At 45.8% G+C, this 25,453-nt stretch overlaps 1 protein-coding gene across 3 annotated transcripts in view; it reads left to right on the top strand.

Annotated features, from left to right (window-relative positions):
- LOC124304059 (pituitary homeobox homolog Ptx1) overlaps window positions 1-24,365 on the top strand; it is a 40,302-nt gene extending 15,937 nt beyond the window's left edge. For all 3 annotated transcript variants that reach the window (XM_046762029.1, XM_046762018.1, XM_046762009.1), the window contains exons 2-4: window positions 12,459-12,656; window positions 14,034-14,290; window positions 23,312-24,365. In XM_046762029.1, the coding sequence (XP_046617985.1) occupies window positions 12,459-12,656; window positions 14,034-14,290; window positions 23,312-24,097 (1,241 nt within the window). In that variant the 3' untranslated portion in view covers window positions 24,098-24,365. The remainder of the gene's footprint in view (window positions 1-12,458; window positions 12,657-14,033; window positions 14,291-23,311) is intronic.
- The last annotated feature ends 1,088 nt before the right edge of the window (window positions 24,366-25,453 follow it).

The raw sequence follows: 25,453 nt of genomic DNA, 5'->3' as shown, positions 1-25,453 counted from the left end.
AACGAGTCGCTTGTTTATGACGTTTTTGTCAGCTGTCAGAGTGAGAGATAAAGTTTCAGCAGAAATAGTCAGATAAGCAACCGCGCGGGCGTCCGTCATCCAAGCCGTTGCTTGCCGCTGACACGATATGCAGAGGTGATAAAAAATATAGGTGGAATAATAAGTTGTTTGTTTTTTTTTTTTGGTTTTTTGGTTTTTTCAAATAATTTTTGTAATTTGTTCATTCTGAAATCTGAAACTTCGTTTCGGCTTTGGTCTTAATCCGACTTTGTATACCAAAAATTGACTGAATTTCTTGAAATGTTACAATATGGTTTGTAAAAAGAACCGACGGCCGTCGCGTAACCCGTACGAGTACCTACTAACAGTATCGTAATTTTACGGAGATGTACAGTTGAACGATGCTTATTTCCTTTGATTTATAATATTTTAATGAAACGCACGTTTGACGGGAAAGTCGTCTTCGTCGTTATTTAGTCGTCAGTTTGTCGAAATTGATTATAGTGCAGCCGTTATAGATGTATCGACGGTACCTTTGATCCTATGTTGACTAAAAAAAAAAAAAAAAAATTTAATCTGAAACTCCAAAGCTTCGTTCTATCAATGCTTCGTTCAATAATTGATCGGTATCCGATTGGTATTTTCGACAGGTCTCGATTCGTGTTACACGTATATTACGCTGAAGAATATTTTTAATAATTTTTTGTGTATCGTTTGGCTTACGCCAACGTGTATTGTCCGCGCATTGGTAATGAATTAAAAAATCGTTAAACCTTTTCTATTCGTTATACGGTGCGTGTAGTGATGTCGTTTCCCGTGGATAATATATCTAGTTACCGATCAATCGATCGCATCTATACACATACACGTGTTTATATGTATAGAATATAATATCTGACAACGATAGATAATGTCTTCAATGCGACAGCGAAAATTCCAAATATCTTTGCGATTGTACCGATTGTAATCGCTTGCGCGACGGTTATATCTGAATCAGTCAAGTTTGATCTGTGAAAAATAATACATGTACCTATACGGGGATACGACATCGTCTCTCCGCCACCTTCTCGTTATCAGCATCCCATGACAGGCACAAAAACTGTACGAGTATATACGCGCACGATTCGTTTGTTTGTATAAACACCGTTTTTCCGCTGATTCATTTGCCTAGTTTTTCCCCATTTTTGAAACGTAAAAAAGATACATATTTATCATAATTTTATGCAGAGTTATCACAGAGAAGCAATCGAACACGTCGTGTAATAAGCGGACAATAAATCCAGGCACACACGCTTATCAGAATAAAACTCGTCGCTGTTTACAGCCGTGAATCTGAGATATAAGGTTTTGGGTTTGCGTGTGTGTGTGCACTGTTTGTGTGTCGGAGTAATACACACGCGATATAAAGTGTACAGCGTCGAAAGCGTCACGTGCTTTTATCCTCTGCTTTTTGTACGAAACTTTTTTGTGTACAAAATTACATATACGGTAAATTTGTGACTTTGGAAAGATCGTAAAAGTTCGTCGTTTCACGTTCGACAACGAGCCTCGCGGTTGTCTTTCGACTGCCAAACTCGCCTTGTGAATATTTGTTTGTTTGCTTTCTTTCCGCCCAATTCCACGTGAACATGCTCGGATTAAGGGGGCACGATGCCTAAAGCTGTTCTATAAAAAAAAAAGTTCGAACGTTGATCCTGTAAAATGATAGAATAGGTCAGATGTATAAAGCGGCGGCAGAAAATAAAACCGACTAAGGCTAAGAAAAATATTTTTATTACAATATTTCTCTTGGGTAATTAAATTTGTATAAAATAGTATTATAGTATTATGAAAAAGGAAAATGGACAGGGAAACACATTTTCCATTACGATATTGAGTAATTATATTGGGTATTTCTTTTTCTCGCCTTAACGCTGGCAAAATCATTCTTTATATTTTCAAAATCCAAATCACGAAGCGATTTCACTCTCTATGCTCAACAGACACAAAGCATTTAGATTTTCCTGTGATACTTGGGAAGAAATTAGCGGTTTCACGATATTTTGTACACACGCGTACAAAGTTAGCGAACTTTGTGGAGAAAACTTTTCGGAATCGGATTACAGCGAGACATTGATATTCATCCGATCCTTTGATTGGTAAAGTTTAAAGAGTTCGCATATCCGGATTTTCGAAAATCTAGGTACGATTTTGAAACATGTGATTTTAAAAATTGACGGGCAGAAAATTTCGAGAGCCTAAAGCTATACCCTTTTTAGCCATACGGTTAATCCGGGCCTGCCCGTAAACGTGGTTTTTCTACCAGTATATAACAAGCCCATCTTCGGGTCAAGAAAACTTTCACTCGACCCTTCGAGTAGAACAAAATTGTCGCAGTGAGACAACGGAAAAGGATTTAAAAACGCGCGTTTTTTTTTTGGCGTTTTCGTAAAATTTCGCAACTCGTGAACTTGGGTCGCAGAAAGGTGTTGGGCTCGTACGTACGTACACACATGTATATATATGTATATATACATAAACGTATATATTATCTAGCCAGAGACGTGGTCCTGCACGAAGGCGCCGTGCCGCGGGTACCAGTCCCACCACCTGTTTTGTGATTCATTAACTCACCGGCTTATCGGGATAAGCCGGACTTATCTGGGGCTCGAACCCGACACCGCGGCTAAACCCGATCTTATTCCAATCCCGTCCCATCCTATTCCCATTGCCATGTCTCGTCTTTTCGTTTTCACAGTCCGGAGCTCGCTCGTCGCGTTTCGCATTCTCATTCATTCCGTGGCACCGATTTCTTGCACTTTTCTTTTTTTTACTCCTAGCCCGTATTATGTACACCCTGATTTTTCTTTCGCTCTTCGTCGACACGCTTGAGAAAAGTAGTTCACGGGATCGAAGGTTTTTTCATTATTTTTCGAATGTTCAACATGATCGTTGGACAGAACAACGAACAAATAATATACTGCAAGTTTTTCTCTCTCTCTTAAAGAACATCGGTATAAAATAATTGTTAAAATTTTTTCTTAAAACTATGATCCTGCTTGTACTTTTGGCGATCGTTTCACACTACGATTTATTTTTCTATTCCGATTGTAGTCAAGGGTATGAGCAAGTCACTACGAAATAAGTAATCGACCAATTTCCCGAAGCTGCAATGCGGGGACGCATCGAGATCGATTTCGAAGTGAAAATCTGTCGTCTGAATTGCCCGATGCGAATTCGGAACGCCAATATTTAGCCAACAACGCGAAGGGGGCTTTAAGGGTTGTTGCCGACTCGACCTGACGCCCCGAGTCATTGCCCACTACCCCTTTATTATTGTCTGACCGCGGCATTGGTTGGCAGATGCGACCCGATCGAGTCGCAACCCCTTTCCATTGCAGTCGCGCTAATGGTGTTGACAAATTGCCTTGGCTGACCCGTTTCTCCCTAGGGAACCACCACCACGGGGACTCGGGAGATCCGAGAGACCTTCTAGCCGCTTATTTCGCACCGCAAAATCGTTCAACCGGGAATTTAGGACTCGGTTGTGTATATAAATTTACCACTGACGCGTACGTAGGTATAAGTACGAAGTCAGAGAAGTCGCGTCGCGAGTGGAATCCATGCCTGGCTAGTTTATTTTTTATCATCGGGTTTGAGAGCTTGTCAATTCTTTTCTCGCAAACATTTAATCGATCGCGATCACCGTTGAAAGAATATGAGCTGTGATTTTTTCTTTTTTTTTTTTTTTTCTTTCTTATTATACGTCAATTTTAATCACATACACATCGCGCGGGGCAAAGTTCAGTGTGATTTGGTAATTTCAATTCAGATATGCAAAAGATATGGACAATTTGCGATTGAGGTTTGATAAATATTTCCGATTATCGATAAGCGATAAATCGCAGGACGACAAACGGGAGAGACGAGCGTATCGTTGAACTGGGTCAATCGCTGACGCGATACTCTCTTGCGGTATTATCGCTGCATGGAAACGAAAATTGACATTCGAATTATGTAACTGATCGTTTTGACGATGAGACGATTATTTTTTTTTTTTTTTTTTTATTTTTATTCCTGATCTGAGATTTAGATGGATTTATACGTTTGATAATCGTTCCAGTACGGCACGTGTGCAGGATTACGAGAGTTTAAGAAACTCGAAAGTTTTTCGTACGAGAATTTGAGATTCTTGACGTTTCCCTCACTCATCAAGCCCCATAAATTTTGGACCGAACTTAACGGTTTTAATCGATCTCGGATTTCGTATTAAACCGTGACGATATCTCGAAAAATTTGCCGTTTATTCGTAGCGGAATAAAGCACTCGTGAGGGACGGTCGCGACAGGAATCGGGATAAGCGGTTTGCTCAATTACTAACTCCATCAGTGCCCCCGGAGGAATAGCCGAGGGATCAACATAGAAACGAACTGATTTCGTTCCCATTATCTCAGCTGCGCGTATATAAGAGATCCCGGCAGGTTCCCCGGCCGCCCTTTTAACCGTGCGGTTTGTATATTTAGAGGGCGAGATCGGAGGGTAAGAACTCTGTCATTTCTCGTGCGTGCCGATATGTGAGAAAACGGGAGAAACGCCGCGCCGGAATCACCGTGCAGAATAAGGGAAGGGGGGAAAGGAGGGAAGAGGAGCCCTAAATCGTTGAGAGTTGTAGAAAATTTCTCCCCGTGGCAGACTGCAGTCCGTATTTCCTCCCCTAATTCCGCTGCGGCCGCGCCAAGCAGTCTGAAAACGTTCCTCGTTTTCGTTCATCGGACGGCGGGTCGAACCTTCTTCGGAAAAGTTGTCGAGGCCGGTACTCCGGTTCTCCGGTTACCGTTTTTGACTCCTGCACATGGTTCGCATACTCGACTAACCGCCCGGCGTTCTTCCTCCTCGTTCATCCCCCCGCGTCAAGTTGAAGCTAAACAAATTGCCACGTCGAGGGCCAACGAGTTGTGCGAACCCGTGACACTTGGTACGTCTAGACGTTGAACGACACACGCTTTTCCAGGAGTCCCGGCATACGCTCTCGTTTTATACTCACTTACTACTCGGACTCGCGTCGAACCTCGAGGACACCCGATCCGTTCGAGACTTGCCAACTTCATCTCAGGATCCCCTTCGGAAACGCTGGATAGCTGCAGTTGTAACGCGATAAATCAACATTTTGCCCCCGTTTCTTCGTCTTTTAGATTGGTTGTAACTTATGGCCACACTTTATGACTTATATACGCGTATAAACTCGGTATACGCGATGAGACGCTTACATAGCAACTCCGATATCACTGTAAAGTGATAATTCATCTCGGGATGAGAATTTGGTTGACGAAGATTTCGAATTTTCAAATATTTGCCCGTATTACACAGCCTTTGTTTTGGAACGATAAACGAATGTGGAATTACAGCACAAGCGAACGACTGTTGATATGAATAATTGTTTTACGAAATTACGCTGTTATAGAAAAATTTAATTAAACATAACGTCTCGGCGGGTCCGCTTTATATTTTTGTTATTTGTTACATTTTTGTTAGTGAATGTGACACGCATTTTTGTGATTTTATCATTTATGTTTGTTCATAGTAGATTTGTTTTATTCGAAAATTATGTCTTGCGACGTTTCGACCAGGTCCAACCAATCGTCATCAGACTACCGATAATAAAAGAGAACAAAAATTGTTTGACAAGTGTTTCTCTTCTTAATTGACTCTGTCTTGAATCTAATTTGTAGTAATTAAATTGTATTCGAATACACACGTGTTTGTAGACATGTGTCTAAATCTTAATCCGTGAGGTGAAATTGCTACTCGATAACGTACAGCTTTTACATTTTAATTTACAAGTTTGATATGGTTGATCACAAACGACAAGTTGCATAAAAATAGTCAAGTTATAGAAGAGGTATCTGAAGACTAAGAATATCAGATTGGTTACAATTATTGACTACCCTTCGGTGTCCATTGTGGGTATAGGGCATAAATGTCCCATCGTACGAACGGGAATGAAAATTTTTACATTTAGTGTTGGAGGCCGTGTGAGGGTATACGTTTTGCGCGGGTGCAAACTATATATAGCGACAGGGTAGCGCTGTGACTATTTAACGACAAAAGCAACGGAGGCGTCGCGACGTCGAGCGTGAAGCGAAGCTTACTAATAAACGACTTCCTAAGGAAGCTGGGGATTAGGAGATTAGCGCGGTTTCGTCCTCCTTCGGATCCTCCGGCGTTCACAGGTGCCGACGCCACGTAGCCATGCGTCACCCGTCGTCGGAGGCGTCGCGTCTATGAAAATGTCTCTAGGGGTAATTATCGAAGGGAGGGATGAGCTGCTCCCCGGATGGAGTATAAAAACTCGCCTACGTGACTGGAGGAATAATTTTTCGTAACTTTCTCCAACCGTCTGTACTCAGTTTTCAGTTTTGTTTTTGTTTTTTTTTTCCCCGTTTTACATCCTCGTCGAAAAGCTCGCTCGGCCGCTTGCTTATAATTTCTTTCCGATTCATTTTCCTTCGGGTTTCCTTCGGGTTACACGCCTTCGCGCGGAGGATAATTACGCCGTGAGAGGCCGCCACAATGGAACAGCTGCAACAGCCTCGCATGTTTTACTCGCTCAGCATCCAGCCCTGGATATATTACGGGAGCCGCAAATTCCGACCCTCCGATTATGCTTGTCACACTCCGATGCACCCCACTAACCACCCACGGCACCACTTTCAGTGTCACGTGCTGTTTTATTCATCGTTTCGAACCGCGTTCACATAGCCGCGAAGCCTTCCTTCTCTACCGTTAAACTGATAATAATAAATTACAACTTGCTACCCCGCAGCAGTTCTCCTCGTTGAATCGCGAAGGCGGAAAATCGTCTCGATATTACGTATCGAGCATAGTTCGGTAATTTTTGTTCCAACATTTTATGCCTCGAATCACGCATTTCTTTAATTATTTTTTTCTTTTTTTTTTTTTTTCATTTCGCCCGTCGAAATTTCGTCGCATTCATCCAGACGAATCCTTGCGGTGTGTGATAATTATCCCAGTTTCTCGCGGAGCGAACTCGGACGCACCCTTTTGGACCAATCGTCGTATTCTCTTCCTCCTCGCAGCTCTTTGATCCGAGTTCGAAAATCGTCGTTTCCGAAGTGCATCTCGCTGAGGGAGCTTAAAATCCGGGGATTAGTCGCCGCTAATATATTGGATAGTCCCGCGGGGCAAAAAGCTCGGCGAGCAGCTGAGACAGCCGGTAGGGTGGGCTTGAGGCTTCGCGTTCGCGGTTGCACCGCTGGTTTGTCTTTGGTATAAAATAACTTGCGGAGCGTGGAAGAAGAGTGATAAATTTTCCTGGCTGCAGCAACTTTCTCATCTTTCCCTTGCGTCTGGGACCAAACCCTCGTCCTCTCTTATTGTTAGCCTGCGAAAATATTACGATCGTTCTATTCCCGAACGCTGCCAAAATTACGTTCACTCGATGCGAATTTAGCCGGTCTTGGCAGAAATTCTTAACTCTCGTTGTAATGACAGGGTGCCATATTTAGCGAAGTGATCGCGTTTACGCTACGGATGAAATGGAAAGCTGCAACGCGAGCGATGTGTAGAAGAAGAAAGTAAGGTCACGTTGATTAACGGTTCAAAGGAGAAATGAAATGTGATAGAATTAAGTTCGAAGTGCGGATAAATGTACGATAATGGATCTTCGAAAAATGTTGATATTCTAAATTTTGGTGATTTACAGATGTGAAAATAGGCGAAAAATCGGATTGTTCATTTTTAAACAAACCGGAGGAATCCACAAGCATATTTCACATTTCGCAGTACATCTATAATTTTTACTACTTATCCGACAATGTATCATTCTTCTATTTCAGTGATACTCCAAAGTTTCTACTCCTGCAACATTTGTAATCCTGAAACGTACAGACTTTGAGTGAGGGTCGGTTGGGTGTGAAATGATGAAATGTTTGACAAGAAGGGCGGGATAGTTTTCGACCCTCTTGGAAGCTGCGGAATACGGTCAGCCGAAGGATTGCGGCCGGGGTAACTTAATCGTAAATTGACCTAAAATCTGGAGGCTCCCGGAACTCGGCGGGGACTCCCGTGGGAACGGTGTTAAACCGTTTCTCCGCATCGTGCGTAAGAAATTTTTTGAGCCAAAAAAAAACGAGAGAAAAGCGCCTAGGGAAGAAAGCTCGGCGCGCGTCAAGGATTACGACGTAGGAAAAAAGACAGAGAGAGAGAGAGAGAGAGGGAAAGCTGGCAACTTTCCCTGCCAATATAGCGCACCGATCCCTGATTCGAAACGACTTTCGATTACGTTTTATAGGGGGACGAAAACCCCTTTCATTTTCTCAATCGTTATTTCTCAGTCGAAACTGCAGTGCGTATAATGTATACGTACATATAATACCTATGTTTACGCGGAGACTTGATTGAAGGTGATTTTTTATCGGCGAAAATTACAAAGACAATTTCCATCGCCGTCTCGTGACCCATATAATATGATTATTCGAAACCTGCAGTATGCAGTAAGCAGAATAGACGCACGGTTGACTTTCGGTGGCGAAAGATCGGTAACCTCCTCCATGAAGCTATTTATAAAGATGTGTGTGTGTGTGTGAGAGAGAGAGAGAGAGGGATAGAAGAAACCGTCACGAAATACTTGATTCTCAACAAATTGCTTCTCTCATTCCAACACGATGCGATATTATGTTCCGTTTAAAATATACATACGCGTTTTACACGCCAAGGCGGTGAAAATGCGGGCCAGGAAGATCGACCGTGGGCTAGACGAAAAATCGCTTCCCGTCAAACTTCCGACTTAAACAAGGCGGATAGCGAAGACAACGCGAGAAATGCGTTAATAGAAATCTGTCTTTTGGATATCGCGCCGAGCAGAGATCCATGTAACGAATGACTCTCAGCTGGCTTCTATCAACCTTAGAAATAACATCATCACCCGGACAAAGTCGAGAGGTAAAAAGAAATAAATTTGAACAAAAGGAATGGCGAGAGGAGAAAAAAAAAAAAAAATATGAGAAATAATAAATAAATTAAGGCCGAGTAACCGTGACTAGAGGTTTTTTTTCTCACCTTATCTCTCCGGTCTTTAACTTTAATAACATAACTTCGTCTTTCCCGCATCGGAGCAGACAAATTGAGTTACGTAGAAACTCGGGGACGTGCGTCCAGGAATAAAAATGCTGTATCTTTTTATTCCGTTAATTTTCATCTTTAACTTATCGTCGTTTACCGCGAGATATTTGCCTCGGAACAGGCGGGGAGTTGTACTCGTATATGTAATCCGTATTATCGTTTCTAGTCGCGAGCAAACATAGGCTTGACGAAAAGCATTGATATAATCTGCCGGCAACAAACAGATCGGTTACCTGTTTGATCGCGTTCAACTGCGCGTCGTTTAAGGGCTTCGTGAACACGTGTAACAACACGGAAAGGGACAATAAGGGTGAACCGAAACGAAGCGAGCCCTCAAACCCGGCGAACCTTGTATATTTGTTTGTTAACGCGGGTGGGTGGCGGCTTGTTTGCCCGGAGATTCCCCAAGGACTACTCTCAGATAAACCTGCCAGCTAATGCCCAACGGTTCCTACCTTTCCTGAGGTTACGGCTTGCGGTGCAACGTCGGCGAGAAAAGTTTTTCTTTTTTTTTATTAATAAATTTTTCCATCTATCGGAGAACGGGGAGAGGCGTATTTTTCAAAAACGAACAAGTCTCGCCGAAATTTTTGGCGAGATTTCGTTTCACGGTTCGAAACGCGTCCCGTGTCGCGATACAGGGATCAGTGGATGCAGCCTGTGCGTGTCGGCGTTGGCAATACACTAAATCAGGCTAAGTTATGGGGCGACTAATTGTGAACCACACCCCGTCGCTTCTCGACCCTGGGGTAACCAAATATAACTAAACGGAACTGAGAGTGAAACTAGTGGATCGGTCGATTAGACGACTCGCTGCTCCTCGGCTTCAGCTCCGGATGCACCGAGCGTGTGTATTTCGTCTCTTTCCTAGCTTCTTCTTCTTCTTCTTCTTCTTCTTCTTCTTCTTCTTCTCGCTCCTACGGGGATCTCTTCGAGGGTCGAATGACGCTGACAAGTTTTTTAGAAGACGCTCGCGCAGCGAGTAGATAAATAACACTGGTTAGGGGAGGAGGAGGAGGAGGGGGCTCCGAGGGCTCGGGGCCACGATTAATGCCTCAAATTTAAACCACTCTTCAACTCGAACAACGAGAGAGCCCGACGGAATTTACGCCCGGGGCTTGCAGCCGCCATTTAACATTTTGTATAAAACGTGTTATACCTATATAACCAGCCCCACGCGGCAGCTATGATTTATTTCAGTTAGCAGCTTGTACCGGCTAAGTATCCTCATCTCGCGCTTTAGGCCTTAAAGAAAAGCTACGAGACTTTGCTCGAGAGTGCTGCAAGAACGGTATCTTTTATCCATTTTTGTGCCCCAACCTCCAACTCTCATTTATTTTTCTTCTCACTCGAAGCCGTGACGATCAATCTGCTGAACTGGAGACGTTTTGGGGTTGATTTAATTTACCGCGTTTCTGCGATAACCTGCATAGATACCGAGTAATTACCGATAATGTACGAATGTACGGTAGGTATTTTTTTTCTTTTTTTCCGAACCACACAAAATCGACGTGACAAATTATTTAGTCTAATGTGGCAAGGTGGATAAAATTGAGGAGCTTACAGCAGTTGTTATACCTCTTATATTTATGTACACACTACTTGGGGGTGGAAAAGAAAAACGAATTGTTCCAGATTTAAGTTTGGGTTCGCAAAGTAGGAGCTGGCGGCATCTTTGGACGCCTCAACTTTATCCTCGTATCTTATATCGTACGCATGTTGGACGAAAAATGGGCGGGCAGAGGAACTGGGAGGACTGAGGCTCGTAAAACTGCCTTCGCATGCGGGGTATATATCTTTTCGAGTAATAGCCGGGAGAGACCCGCGGTTTATTTGTCCCAGTGTTTCCTCTTCTTCGCTTCCGCGTATCCGTGTGTATCCGTGTAGGTATAGGTACGTATGTTTGCTTGAAGAAAAGCAAAGAGAGGAAAATTTTCACGACTAAACTCGAGTCTCGTTTATATACGTACATATACGTATTCTTGATGGGTTTGACATTTTGCATTTGTATTTTGTTTCGTTAATTGTTTTTTTTTTTTTAGATTGATAACGACGTTGCAGCTCGAGAAATTACAATTGCGACAATTTTATACAAATTACTTGGACTTATGTAACACGTACGACGGTAAAATTCGAGAAAATTCAACCGCGCAATTTAGACGTTGCGCAAGGACGCAATAAAGACAAACCGATAACTGATTGCTGATCGATTTTATTACTCCGACAGAAAAATAATAAGTATTTTCCTTTTATGTTTCTTATTGTTCAAACCTTTTTTACGAACTTCTATCACGAGTGTCATAAATGATTGTTATATTCGCTTGACTGTATTATTTGACAAATTGCAAGAAACAGGCCTGATTGCGCAATTGTATATAAATGAAAAAAAAAAATAAAAGTATCCAAATCAAGGCAAAATTATTGCGAGCTTGCGTAGAGTACACCTACCAATTAGCGTAATGAGCAAAGCCTGCAAAGTCAATAGTAACGGAACATCCATATATCTACGCGTGTATACATAATTATATTTGATTGTATAATTAACGACAGAGAAATATAAAACACCTGGGAATGATAAGGGGACTATATAGGTATAACAACTGCGTAAGCTTTTGTCGCGATTGCACTTGGCAAGGACGAGTTTATTGCCGGCTGATATATACATATATATGGATAGGTAGGCACACGTTATTACATACCTAGGAATATACAACCGTTCAGATCGTATTGTTTTATTATCCGTATAATCATGAAATGAGCTACGCTTGAGGAAACGTGGAAAAAAATGACAAAAATAAAACACGCCGTTGAAAAAAAATTACCCAGTCATTTCGATCGTCAATCCAGGATTTCCAAGTAGAATGAAATTAATTAAACTTCCGACACGAATGCTTCAATCCATTTTCTTTTTCGGTCCAATGCTTACGTTATCTTCGTTCCTCGTTTTTCCTCTCGTTTCATTCCCCACCACCGTGAAACACTCCGGGACAATTCTATCCCGTAGAGTGGTTGAAATTTGCATACGCTATCTACGTATGTGTGTACACAGGATATACGTATGCATAAGAAAGTGTCGAGGAATTTCAATATTTGTCCCGCAAGGATAATGCCTGAAATTTTTCTCGATGTAGGTATACACTTAATATTGAAACTCCGTATCACAGTGAGGAACTTTTATAATTCTCGCGAATTTGTTCAGTGAAAATTGACTCGCAGGATTTACTTCGGACAAATCGGCGGTTTCTTTCTTCCGAACTTATTTTCACCCGCGGTTTTTCCCTACACGTGTTTAGGGTCAGTTTAAACTATGTTGCAAGAGGTTTGGTGTTGCGTTGCAGTGTGGGCGGAGGGCGACTTCCGGGACAGCAACAACGGGGCCCTGACCGGACTAGACTCCAGCGGTCACGGAGCGCACACACCGGGTGGCAGCACCCCGAGCACCCCTGGTGCTACACCCACGACACCGTCGGGAGGCTTTTCCTCGGCGCAGCCAAGGAATCGTTCCAACAACACGCACAGGCCGGATATACGGAAAGGTGAGTGGCGACCAAAGTTATTGTTTCACGGCGACGATTGGAATTTTGCCAAGTTTTGAGATAGGGGTTGACGCAATCCGACACGATCATTTTCGAGATTGTATTAACGGGAGCTGCGATTTTAAAGTCAAAATGTAAATTGTCTCGTAACGCGAATGAAGTTATATATGCTCGTTATATTCGACATTTGTCCATAATATACCAGGGATTGAACTTCATGCACGAGACGTGCGGTTTACTAAGTTGAAAAACACTCTGCCCCGCTTTGATTGCAACTAAGAAAATTAGTAAAACTAGTTTCGTCTTTTCTTCTCAAGTTTATTACAACACCGTCCGGATCTTGTTGGTGAAACATACATTCTTCAAGTCTGAAGTCTGTTTGTTCCTCAAGGATCACCTCCCATACTGTTTGCCGATCACTTAGCGTTCCCTGATCTCTTCTGTACACGTGTTTACGGTCTAGGAAAATAAGAACGAAAAGTAAAAGCAGCGATGTTGGAAAAGCTCAGCCAAATACCGAAACGCCTCCGCGTGAGCGTGTTAAAAAATTGTCGCAAATATCGAGCGGTAAATTTAGCGGCTAAGCGATTGGGCTCGACGTCGTCGAGGACCCTTATCTGTCAGACTAGCGTAATGTTTTGGGCGCCGCGACGACGGGATGAAGACCTCATCCGCTTCCCCCGTCCCTCCCCCATTGAACGTAGTTTGTTCGTTAGCCGGTTAGCGGTTGTGGGCCTCGGCGGGTTAGTTTTCTCCGTTAAATTTCGAGTCGGTATCACCATCAGCGAGGTTCGATGATAGCGGTACGTTTGACCAGAGCCAATCCATCACGCGGCTGTCAGTACTGGCCGCGCTTAGGGGCCGGCTAGAGAGAAATAGGCGAGAGGGGCGGAGAGAGAGAGAGAGAGAGAAAGAGGAGGAGGAGGAGGAGGAGGAGGAGGAGGAGGCGTTTCCTCACCTGTCACCCTCACATTCACGGACTCCCCCATTTTCACCCGTCTAGACGCAGGTAAACGAGAGGCTCGTGAGCTCAATCTGTGTTGGTGTGCCCTATATATGTGGACGCTTAAAACCTATGCCGAACGAAACGCGGTATTGAGATTATCTATCAAAAGCACCGCGTGATCTATCCCCGACACTCGGAGCTCTAGTAGGACTCTTTGATAAATTTTAGGCGAGCGTAAACAGACTCTGGAGTTTCACGCGTGCGAGAGGAGATTTTTTTTTCCTTACTCGTGTCACATCTCTTTGAATCTTAAATTAATTCGCAGCAGAGAGATATCGGTACAGAGTCATTCCGAGAGACGCATCTCGATCATTGGCGAAGAATAAATTTCGCATCGTTGAATATAGCCGATCGAATTATTTGTCTTGCAGGTGTCCGAACGCCGACGGAAGTTAAACACGAGCTTGGATCGGCCGGTGGGGTTGTTTCGCCCGGAGGAGGTGTCGGGGTCAACGATGCCGAGGACAAGGATGGGAAGAAGAGCAAAAGACAGAGGAGGCAACGGACGCATTTTACCTCGCAGCAACTGCAGGAGCTCGAAGCCACTTTTGCAAGGAATCGTTATCCCGACATGTCGACAAGGGAGGAAATCGCCATGTGGACGAACCTCACGGAAGCTCGTGTCAGGGTGAGTTACGCTCGTTGATAGAGAAAAAAAAAAAAGTTTCACGCGAATCGTAAGTCTCTGTATATCGATTGTGATTTACTCGAAACGAAGAAGCGACGCGAATCAACTTTGTGCGACAATTCTCGCGATTAAATTTTTATCGAAGATTGTACTCGTTGGAGGAAAAAACTTTTGGGAAATCGTGGTGTGGTATTCCTTCATTGAGAGGTCTTCTTTAGCTTCAGGTCTGGATACCGAGGTCGACGAGTTTCGGTCCGATGTCACGAGGGGTATAGGGTAGTCTGGGTTTCGAAATATCCACGCCAGACGTCTGCAACCTGCCGTTGGTAGAGCGGTGTAAGATTCGAGCCGAAGGGTCAAAATAACAAACTCTAATCCTCGAATATCTGAAGTATGGATATACGTATATCCTTCGGGGAGAATACAAGGCTGGGCATTGACGCGCCGGTTGTATATCGGTTACAAGTAAAACACTCATCCTCGCATCCTGTCTCCTTCGTCAGTGGGGGTTATAGCGCCAGGGCGGAGCCTCGGCACCTCTTCACGTCTTGACACACGCAACATCATTATACAGTTCTCGAAGTAATCCTAACGTCTCGTCAGGATCTCGATGAACCCGCTCGAAAATCGTCCGAATCACGAGAATCGCTCGATCCGGTTGCACGTTTGAATTTTGCGAGCCGATGTAGAGAGGAGTCATTGCGCCGCGAGAGGTTGAGGGTCCACCCCCTGTCCGGAGGAGGATTGGGACGCTAAGCTCCCGCGGATTTACCGAACCACACACGGCAACAGTGGCGTCGACCTCGCGGCAAATGTTCGCCAAAATCTCGCCGATATCCGGCCTCGATGCTGCTGCACCTCTGCAGTGGATCCTGCGGAACCCGACACCGACCACCGGTTCTTTGTTGTAAATCGGTGATCCCCGCGAGGTCGTGGCTCTTTGTTTAACGCACTGGCAGAACAGCTAAAATACGATTACCGCGTTATCCGTCCGACGTTGCCGCCGACGGTGAAACGGCCCGAAGTCACACCTCGTCTCCCGTACACTACCCTCGGTCTCTAAGCCTTTCGCCATTGGGGAATTTATTTTATACACCGATTCTGTTTTGTACTGTGCCTGTAACGATTCCGCGGTTTATCACCCTCTCAAACCTCGGAGCTTACAATCAGTCCTTTCGCTTCGAGACGGGAACACCTTTCCAATTACTTGTCACGTGCGGTATTCGTACGTATTTTCAAATTCAATCGAATTGAAACAGCCTCGCGTGTCTTCGCGAATATGTCAATTGTCGTTGGATTTTTATTGAACGAAGAAGCGATTTTTATTTTATTTTTGCTCAACGTGATCGCAGAACGCGTGTAATTCTGTTATTCTTCATTCGATTCGCACATGCTCGACAATGCGTTATAGGCCAAGACGAGTGTTCAAGATTTACAAGAGTTAGAAAATCGTCGTGTGTGTCCGGTCCGTAAATGCGCGAGACAAACTTGTTCTCGTGTCGAGTACGACAATATTTCCCAACCTACGTTGTTCGCAGCGATAAATCTTCACGTCACTTGGAACTCACCGTGAATTCGTTTCCAACAACGGATAGTCGCATACTCGCGTTTATAATTACCCACGCGCACGGTAAATATTTCACATCGTATAAATCAAGTCTGATTCCTCAATTGCGGAATTGAGAAATCTGGCGTTGTGGGCGAGAAAATTTGTACCTGCGTTTACTCGCGCTGTTGAAAAATAAAAATGAAAGAACGAATAAGAATTAAAAAAAAAAAAAAAACGAATATGAGAATTCGAGCCAAGAAGTTGATAAATCAGCAGTACTGGACGACTTTCTCCTTGCTTTAAAATCCCTCGTTTTTCTACCTGAGAAAATTGTCCATCCCTTTGGTCGCGTGGTTGAACTCGCGTTATCTGCAAAGAGGCAGGCGTATGTTTCGGTTCGTGTCTATCTGCGGCGTGGCTGTCCCTCGTAATCCGGCGGTGATTAAGACCATAAATCCATCGGCGGATTAGTATGGCTGCTGCATCGCGCACGGAAACACATACACACAGAGAGTGGCGAGAGTGCCGTTGGTACCGGGGATGGTGGTCGGATTGGAACACCCTGCAACCCGCCGGAGAGCGAACGTTGGTAGCGGCGCGGCGGGCACGAGGATGCGGATTACCGGGTGTCATCCGTATTCGCCGGGTTAGCGGCTGTCAACGGGGAACGCCGTCGGTGTATATATCAATTATTACGTCCAAGCCATGCACTGCGACGTCACATTTGCGCGATCTGCAAATTTACGCAATACGAACCGCGTTTGGCAAATTGGTGATCCAGACCATTGGAGCCACGGGAAAATCGGTCACTCGTGTCGTTTGAGGGAGGAGGTATCCGAAGGGTCGATCAATCGGAATTTGCAATCCTCGAAGGTTTTGCACTTTGGGATTTTCAGTTCTCTCGAGTTATTGTTTGCACTCTGTAGGCAGGAAAGGAGGGACTCGTGTATATTTGCATTGTAGTCGGCTCGAGAGCCACTTCGACGAGTCTTTAAAGTGAGGAAAGAGGTCAAATCGGTCCCTTTACGCATGCGCCACGCACCCCTTGTCTCGCCCTCTCAACCATTCGCCGTAAAATTTTACCATACTTATCGTAAGATCCATTCGGCCGACGGTGAGAAGAGAATTCTTTAGTCCCGCGTCTTTTGGAAAAGGGTGAAAATCGAGTATCCGACTCTTACTCGCGTTACACTGTTCGTAGATTTGCGAATTTTGAAGCGTTGGACGATGTTTTCGAATCCGTTAACGAGACGCGTCGCGTTACCTTTGCGACGAAAATTGGGGGGACGCGCAATTACGTTTGTTTATTAATTTATGAATTTGAAAGATCCACTTTGAAACCGCGCTGCTGCTGCGGTATGAGCATTAAAAATCACGTGTTTCGCTTGAGCTCATAATCTCGTGTAATCTTTTGCAAAGTTGTTAATACTCGCGGCTTACGGGTGTTAATTTAATATCCATACAGGTGCGCCAACATTGAATATCCGAATCCCACTGGTGCAGCTATACGTTTCACTACCACAACGACGAACGGAACGAAAAAAAAATCCATAAAACTCCCCGTTCTCTCTACTCTATTTCCACATTCCGCCGGTTACCGATCGTTGTGCACACACGTATTCAGTCTTGTGCTGGTATTAGGCAAACGTAAAGGCTAATAACATTTGTATCATATCCCATCGCACCGCGTCGCTTTAACCATTCAACTTTTAACTACGTGTGTTTCCATGGTCCCGGAAGCGATGCCAGTTTTCGCGTATTCTCGAATCAACTCGCGAGGCCGTGAAAAATATCCGCGAAAGCTTTTGCGCGATAACATTTTGTGGAATAGAAAAAAAATGTTTACACAGTTAATTTCGAAAAAGAACAAAGAAATATGTAGAATCGTGTACAATGCTCCGTATACCGACGATAAAATCGTATAAGAAGGGATGTAACACGAGGAGGATATATATATAAAATGGTTCGGCAAAACGAAAAGAGTGTGACGCTCGCGGCGCAGCTGAGGCTGCGGTTCACGTTCACAGGCAATTACAAATAAGGGTCGTGGTGCCAAATCCCGTAGGATCATCGGGATCACATTAACGTTATATACCCACCTGACCTGCTCCACTGCGTTCCTGGTGGAGCCACGCAAACTACCGCGGGAATGGAAAGATTATTTTAACGTTCGCGAAGTAGGCGACGGAGGCTCGAGAGCTTCCGTTTTCCAGATAAAGTAATCGAATATTTTCACACCTCCCGAGGGGGATATCAGCCAAGAGAAAGAAAAAAACCAATAGACCAATAGGTAACTCGAATTGTCCGCAGGTGGATCTTTTATCCCGTCGGATGAGAATTTTGGACCGAACAAATCCCAATCGGAAAAAAAAAATCGTCCCTAGCCAACGTAGAAAATTCTTTTCGACCAGAAGACGGACCAAACGGACTCCATACGCTAGAAGTAATACACGTCGAAAATAGGATTTCATGAATTATGTTCGTACGCGTGCAGCGTGATACGATCTGGGCGTGGAACGCCAACCGATATATACTTACTGATCGTTTTAAAAATACACGTTGTTATTCACGATCCCTAAACCCAAACGGCTCTTATAACATAATTCTTTGAATCAGGCTAGAAGATTTGTCACGCTTAAACGTCTCGTTAACAAGAGCCTGGTATAATTCCCGAAGATCCCGTTCGTGTTGCATGCAGACCCGTCGAAAACGTTTGTGAAGCAATTCGAACCTGGCCAAGTTTAATCGGTCGTTTGGCTTTTTGTCGAGAGAAATCTTCTTTTTTTCTTGAAAATCTCCAATAACTACCCGCCGATGATTTTCCAATCTCATCGCCTGGTTCCACTTTGTTTACAAGAGGAAAAGTAAGTCGGCTTGTACGCAAGTACACGAATGGTTCTCGATTCCGTTCTCACTCGTTGTTAGTGCGGTTTGATAATCACTTGATAATCACACTTTGACGGGAATAAAACACCCCGAAGTCCGGATCGTTTGCATGTTTTCGAAAGTTCGATAGGAAAGGACTTCCTCGAGTCAGATTCCATTTCTCAGGATACAAAACGATTTTGGAAACTCAATTCATCCGAGAGAAAATATGTCGCCGAGTGTAACGAGCGCATATGTATAAAAGAGGCGGTCGCGATTCGTCAAGAGAATAGAGTCGGTGTCGCACACACGTGAACGCATACCTCTATCCACTTCGCCGGTATTCGATGTGACGAATTCGCTCCGTATCCACTCCCGATGCGTTGTGTATCAACGTACACCAGTCTCGCTCTTGAAGCCCTGTTGCAGGTGTGGGTGTAGGTGCAGGGCACACGTATATAGTGAGGGTGGTTGGGGTGGATGCCACCCTAAGATATACGTATTCGCTGATCCATCTCGACGGCATAGTGAGATTTATGGAGAAGCTGCTGTTGGAAAGCGAGGTTTGCAGAACGTGGGACGAGGGCAGGGAATCTGAGAGGGAGGATCTCCCCTCGGGGTGAAGAAGGAGCGAGAGGAGAGAGGAGGAGAGGAGAGGAGAGGAGAGGAGAGGAGAGGAGAGGAGGAGAGTAAGAAGAACCGGGGGAAACCGCGGCACATCCAACCTGGCAGCCATGATGGCCGACGTTGGTTCGTTCGAAACGCGCAACGCGCAGCTGTCCGTGCAGCCGCGTATATATCCACCGGCGAATATCTCTCCGGTTGGCTCTCGCTCCTTTATTTCGACTCAAACTCAGTTTCGTTTTTTTCCCCTATTTTTGCCTATTTTTCAGTATTTTCACCGCCTCGCTATATCCTCGCATTCCCCTAGACGCGGGCTGGATTCAGGGAAGACTGAATCGTTCTTAAATTGAGGATGAAGTCTTCGCTATATCACGTGGACGTTGATTACGGATCTCATCTTTTGTGCAATTCATTCGTCAGAGATGATTGATTCTCTTGTGAAATCGATTGCTCGACGGCGTTTCGTATAAATATTATATCGCCTGTGTTTTGAAACTGGAGTTTAGAGCATGTATATCTTATCTATAAACCGATGATTTCGTGAACGCAGTTAATGAATCCGTGCCTGCAACTAATCGCAATTCGCGCACCGGCTTTCTTTGCAGTTCACCTACTCAGCGGATCTGACAAGCGTGTAACATGATGGATCGATCGGTTAGAAGAGCGCAAGCAGAAACAAGGGAATGTAGAAATTCTCGATCAACCATGTAGACCGATCCATAGTGTTTTGAAACGTGCGATTTGGGTGAAAATGAACGAAAGTCACGAGGTGTTTGGACGTTTACTTGATATTCGAGATAGTACGGAGAGTCGTTTATCAGAAAAGAGGGCAGGAAAGATACCATCAATCTCACCTTGAACAGCAAACATCGGTTAGCTTCACTTCGGCGCGTAGAAGAAGAAGAAGAAAAAAAAAAATTATAAATGAGCCGCAGTGACGCGAACCTGGAGTATAAATGCACCATTACAGGTATACATGTATGGTGGTGCTTTGGAGAGGTAGGCGAAAAATATTCAGGTAGACAGTACCTACCTATCGTCGTTTGGTCGCACTCGCGGAGAGTGAATAGGGAGGAGGGGGTGAGAAACAGCGGCGCAAGATATAAGAAGTAGAAGAAGAAGAAGAAGAAGAAGAAGAAGGAAAAGAGGAGGAGGAGGAGGAGGAGGAGGAGGAAAGGGTGGCTCAGAGTTATGGATACTACTGCTCGGGGGTTGCGGCATCAAATCCTCGCGAAGCCCCGGATATCCGGCGGCTCCTTCACGGAATTTATTTTTAATGAAGTGGTGCCGCGTACGCGGTCACTTATTCTTCTTTTTCTTCTTCGTATTCGTTCAAACTTTTCGTTTTCCTGACTTTTGCGTACACCTTGCAAATCGTCCTTGTTTCATTCGGATTTCCTCGTCCCTCGTGAGAGAAACAGAAAACAGAGTATCATTTACGTAAAGAAGAAAGAAAAAAAAAAGAAAAAAAAAAATGAAAAAAAATAGAGGAAAATGAAAACAGCGTGTGCTTTTGCAAGACGCGCGAAACGCGGTAGGCAGACGAGAAAAGCCGGTATTGCGGGCGAGGAGGACAAAGACGGAGATGGACGGAGGGATGGTGGGTAATATAATGATGGCGGCGGCTACCAGGCGGGGCGGGACTACGAGGGGATCAATATTATCCTCCTCCCTTCCTCCTCTCTCTATCGTTCTCTCTCTACGGCCCGTGCAGCTCCCTCCGGTTCTATCCTTTCGTTGCCCGATAGCTCGAAACTCCGGCACGCAATACACATTCCCCGATTTCTCCGGTGGTGCGCAGGAAATCTCGTCAGAAACGGAATCTCGCGTGAACTTTGTCAATTTTGCGAAAACAAAGAGAAACGAACCCGAAGAAATATCTCGCATAATTGTCGGCGCGATTTTATCCACGATACGGATCCTCGGATTCGGGACGTGAGGAAGTTGAAGCGGGTCCAAGAAGCGGACGTCCGTAACAACGGTATAAGAAAACGTTAATTTCGTTGGGGTCCGTCGAGTGATTGATGAGTCCACGGACCACAGTCTCATTACAGTTATATAAGCTTCCGTAGATTGAGCCTGGTGCAGGAGCTTTGCGGGAGGGCTGCAGGAGGCGGAAAGAAGCGAGGGACACTGTGATTTGATGAGATTTTATTGCCCTCCTGACGTGTTGTTCGGCCCTCGAGACGACCTCGCCACCAGACACCAGTTACCCTCCAACAGCAACTTTTGCTCCCCGATTCGAGCACTCCCGAGTCGCGAGGAAAGGAGTGACTGTCTGTAATAGAAGTTGTCGCAAAAAGCTGCACCGCCAAAAACGGAAAAAAAGTTTCTCAACGGCGATGCTAATTCGGCGGCTATGAGGAGTCGCGGACGGAACCCTTTGCCGGAAGTCGGCGCAGCTTTTCAAGCTCGCATTTTCGCGCCGGAGAAAGTTTACGAGGAAGAAGTACCCGAGGCTCTTCGCACTATATACCTGCCAGAATCCTGTGATACCGTTAAACTTTATGGGCGCGGCCTTACCTCCTGCCGCTTGCAGCCCAGCCTCGCCCTCCGTCCCAACCTCTGCCCTTGCCCTGGCCTTATTGATTCCCAAGCTCGCATCTTCCGCCTACGTTCAGTTCTGCTGTTGTGCTACAGAGAGTTGACTCCCTCGCTGGCTCAACCAGCTCTCGCCCTCCGCGCCCTCGCCCTCACCCCCACGGTTCCTCCACAATAACTCTTTCGCATCCACGCGAGGTATCCTCTGTTGTAGCTTTCTATACTGACGCGGCAATATCCAGGAGTGAAACGGATCCCTCTTTCTGATTAAGGAACTCCAAATTACCTTCGAGGATTGGTTACATTCCCTGCTGTAAGGTATCGATATTGTGTTTCCTTCGTATAAGGGATTATAGGCATAAGGTGCCATTTTCGCACGTGTAATTGGCGCTTCGATACCAACGCTGTTTAGAATACGGATTCAAAGATTAGCGGGTAGAGTAAGACAAAGTTTCGTCATCTTTCGTAGTTCCTTGCTTCCTGATTATCTGCATTTTTTCGAATAAACATCGGTCTTCTACTTTAGTGATCGAGTACTTGTTTCTTTTGTATCTTCTATTTCTCTTGAAACTCTGTACCTTCCACTACACGACGCCCCATCGGTACAAGTGTTTCAACATTTGGTTTACTAGCTACTTCAATTGATACTGACAACGGGTCTTAGAAATATATATTAAACTTTCAACGTCACCGCAAGTGTGCATGAAAATAAAAAAAAAAAAAAAAGAACCACGCGCAGTAGTGAATAATTTGAAAAACGGGATGGTTCGTTTCCGAAAGCAGGTTCATCGGGTCAACGATCAAAGAGCCGATGAGAGGTTTGGATTAAAAGATAAAGGAGTCGATTCACCGTCAGCGCGTGTAGACGTTAACCGAGTGGTGAGATGCGAGAGGTAGGCGTCCTTGATGGAGCGGTATACCTATACCATAGGCGGTATGGAACAGCGAGGACATTACTCTTCATTAGCCTGTTACCCTCATTCAATGATTCGTCGCGCCTCTTACCGTTTCCGCGACGCGATCGTGAGGCCATCCATCTTGAGTCGGTCCCAGGGCTCCTTGGTTCCGCCGGAGGATACACAGCGTCTCGTCTTATACCTATATGTATACCTATATATATATATATATATACATTCATAAATCTATACATATACATATACCTTCAGCAGTAACGCGGTAGCTCGACGTGTAGGTACGGGGTGCGCAACCAGCCGTGTAATTGTCGCCGGAGGGGATGTTCCCCTTGGCAACGTACGCCTCCCGGCCCCGAGAACCAAGGGCTGGAAAATGCTGACGCGAGGTTTCCGTCGGAGAAGAGCCGCCGTCGGGGGGTTGTGGCGGCGCACGCGATCCCGCGTGAAAGATCCCCGCCGCGATGCGTTACTGTAATATTCCAGCTTGAGGTAAACCTCCCTACACATTTTTCATGCCTCTGGTTTCAGGTGTGGTTCAAGAACAGACGAGCGAAGTGGCGCAAGCGGGAACGCAACGCGATGAACGCCGCCGCGGCCGCGGCCGCGGACTTCAAGTCCGGCTTCGGTACCGCCAGTCTGAACGGCTTCATGACCCAGCCCTTTCCCGACGCCGACGCCCTCTACAGTTCGTACAGTTCCTACAACAACTGGGCGGCCAAGGTGCCCTCACCCCTCAGCAGCAAGAGCTTTCCGTGGCCCGTGAACCCCTTGGGTTCGGTCGTACCGACGGCCTCCCACCACCACCATCACGCCCAGGTCAGCCCGGTGAACTGCTTCAACGCCGCGGCGACGTCCGTCGCCGGAAGCCACGTGGGCGGAATGTCCGTGTCGGTGGGTCAGGCGGCGACCTCGATGCTTCCGGGGATGGGCTCGGGCCTGGGGGTCGCCGGCTCGCCGGTCGCTGCCTCGGGGGCGGCGTGCCCCTACGCGGCGCCGGCCGCGCCCCACCCCTACGGACCCCCGGTCTACACGCCGCACCACAGGACGGCGGCGGCGCCGGAAACGTGCAACGTCATGTCGAGCAGCATCGCTTCGCTGCGGCTCAAGGCGAAGCAGCACAGCAGCGGTTTCAGCGGGAGTCCGTACAGCACGGGAGGTACGACTGGGACCACCGGGGGCAGCATCAGCCCCGTAAGCTCGAGGGCCTCGTCGGTCGGGGGCCTCAGCGCCTGCCAGTACGCCCTGACGACGGGTACCAACCCCCACTCGCCGGGACCCGAACACGGGAACGCGACGGCCAGGGCCCAGGTCTGAGGCGAGGCGGGGGCTGCGTCGAGCCCCCACCAGACACCCGCGACGGCCGTATCGCAGGCCGGAGGAACCGGCGTAGCCCACGGGAGCAACGGGGGCAAGGGTCACCAGCTTCAGACCGAGTGACCCAGGCCCCGGTCCGCCGCCTCGCCCGCCCTGTCGTCGACGCCATCGTCGACGGCATCGCCCTCGCCGTATCTTCTCTACGACGAGGAACCCTCGGCGGCGGACCCCAGGGCCTTTCAGGACGACGGACGCACCCCCGCGGGAGGCGCGGGACTCGCCGGTTACTGGCAACACGCGGCCACCACCGCCGCAGCCGCCAGCTACTGGCCAACCCTCCTCGACTGCTGGACGGCGCCCTCGGTCGCCAACGGACCCCAGCAGCTGGCCCTACCGAGGGATGAAAACCGCGGTCTCCAGTAGGATGGAATTTCTTCTTTTCATGCATAGGTTTCGCTGGAATCCGGTACCTGCCGAATTGCCGATGCACGGAGACGACGAAGGAGAGCTGGATAGGTAGGTTCTACGACGCGAATGGGTAGCGAGGGTTCTATTTCCAAATTTCTAAAACACGAATTGTTTTTATGGAAATGAATGCAGGTGTCGTCGTGGATCGCGATTATTCGTTGATCGTGTACGCTCGATATGTATAAATTATATTCTATGTTGAATTCTCGTACGGATCGCGTTGCTTTACTCACTACTCTGTAGATAACTGTATAGTAGGCACCCATACGGCGTGCGAATATAATATGTATACCAAATTGTTATATTATTATGTCAAGGTCATGAAATAAATCGTAATGATCGTATATTAATAGTAATAATTATAATAATAATAATGATGATAAGTTTGATGATGATGATGATTAATGATGATGATGATGATGATGATGATGATGGTGGTGGCGATGATGATGATGATGATGATGAAGATGATGATGATGCTGATGATGATGATGATGATGGTGGTGGTGGTGGCGATGATGATGATGATGATGATGATGATGGTGGTGGTGGCGATGATGATGATGATGATGATTATGATGGTGGTGGCGATGATGGTTGATGACGACGATGACGATGATGACGATGATGAAGGTGATGGTGACGATGATGATGATTCTGATGGTAATGGTGGTCATGATGAGGGCGATGATAATATTGATAACAATGGTAATAATATTATTAATGATAATGATGATGATAATGATGGTAACGATACCATTACTAATAATAATAATAATAATAATAGTAACAATTATAATAATTATGCGGTATTGAAACCAACAGTAGTAGATGTAACAACAACAACAACAACAATAATAATGAATTAATAACAATAATACGTGAATA

This window comes from Neodiprion virginianus, chromosome 1, assembly GCF_021901495.1.
Source record: "Neodiprion virginianus isolate iyNeoVirg1 chromosome 1, iyNeoVirg1.1, whole genome shotgun sequence".
In the NCBI taxonomy this organism is placed as follows: domain Eukaryota; kingdom Metazoa; phylum Arthropoda; class Insecta; order Hymenoptera; family Diprionidae; genus Neodiprion; species Neodiprion virginianus.
This window is presented reverse-complemented; position numbering and strand designations above follow the sequence as displayed.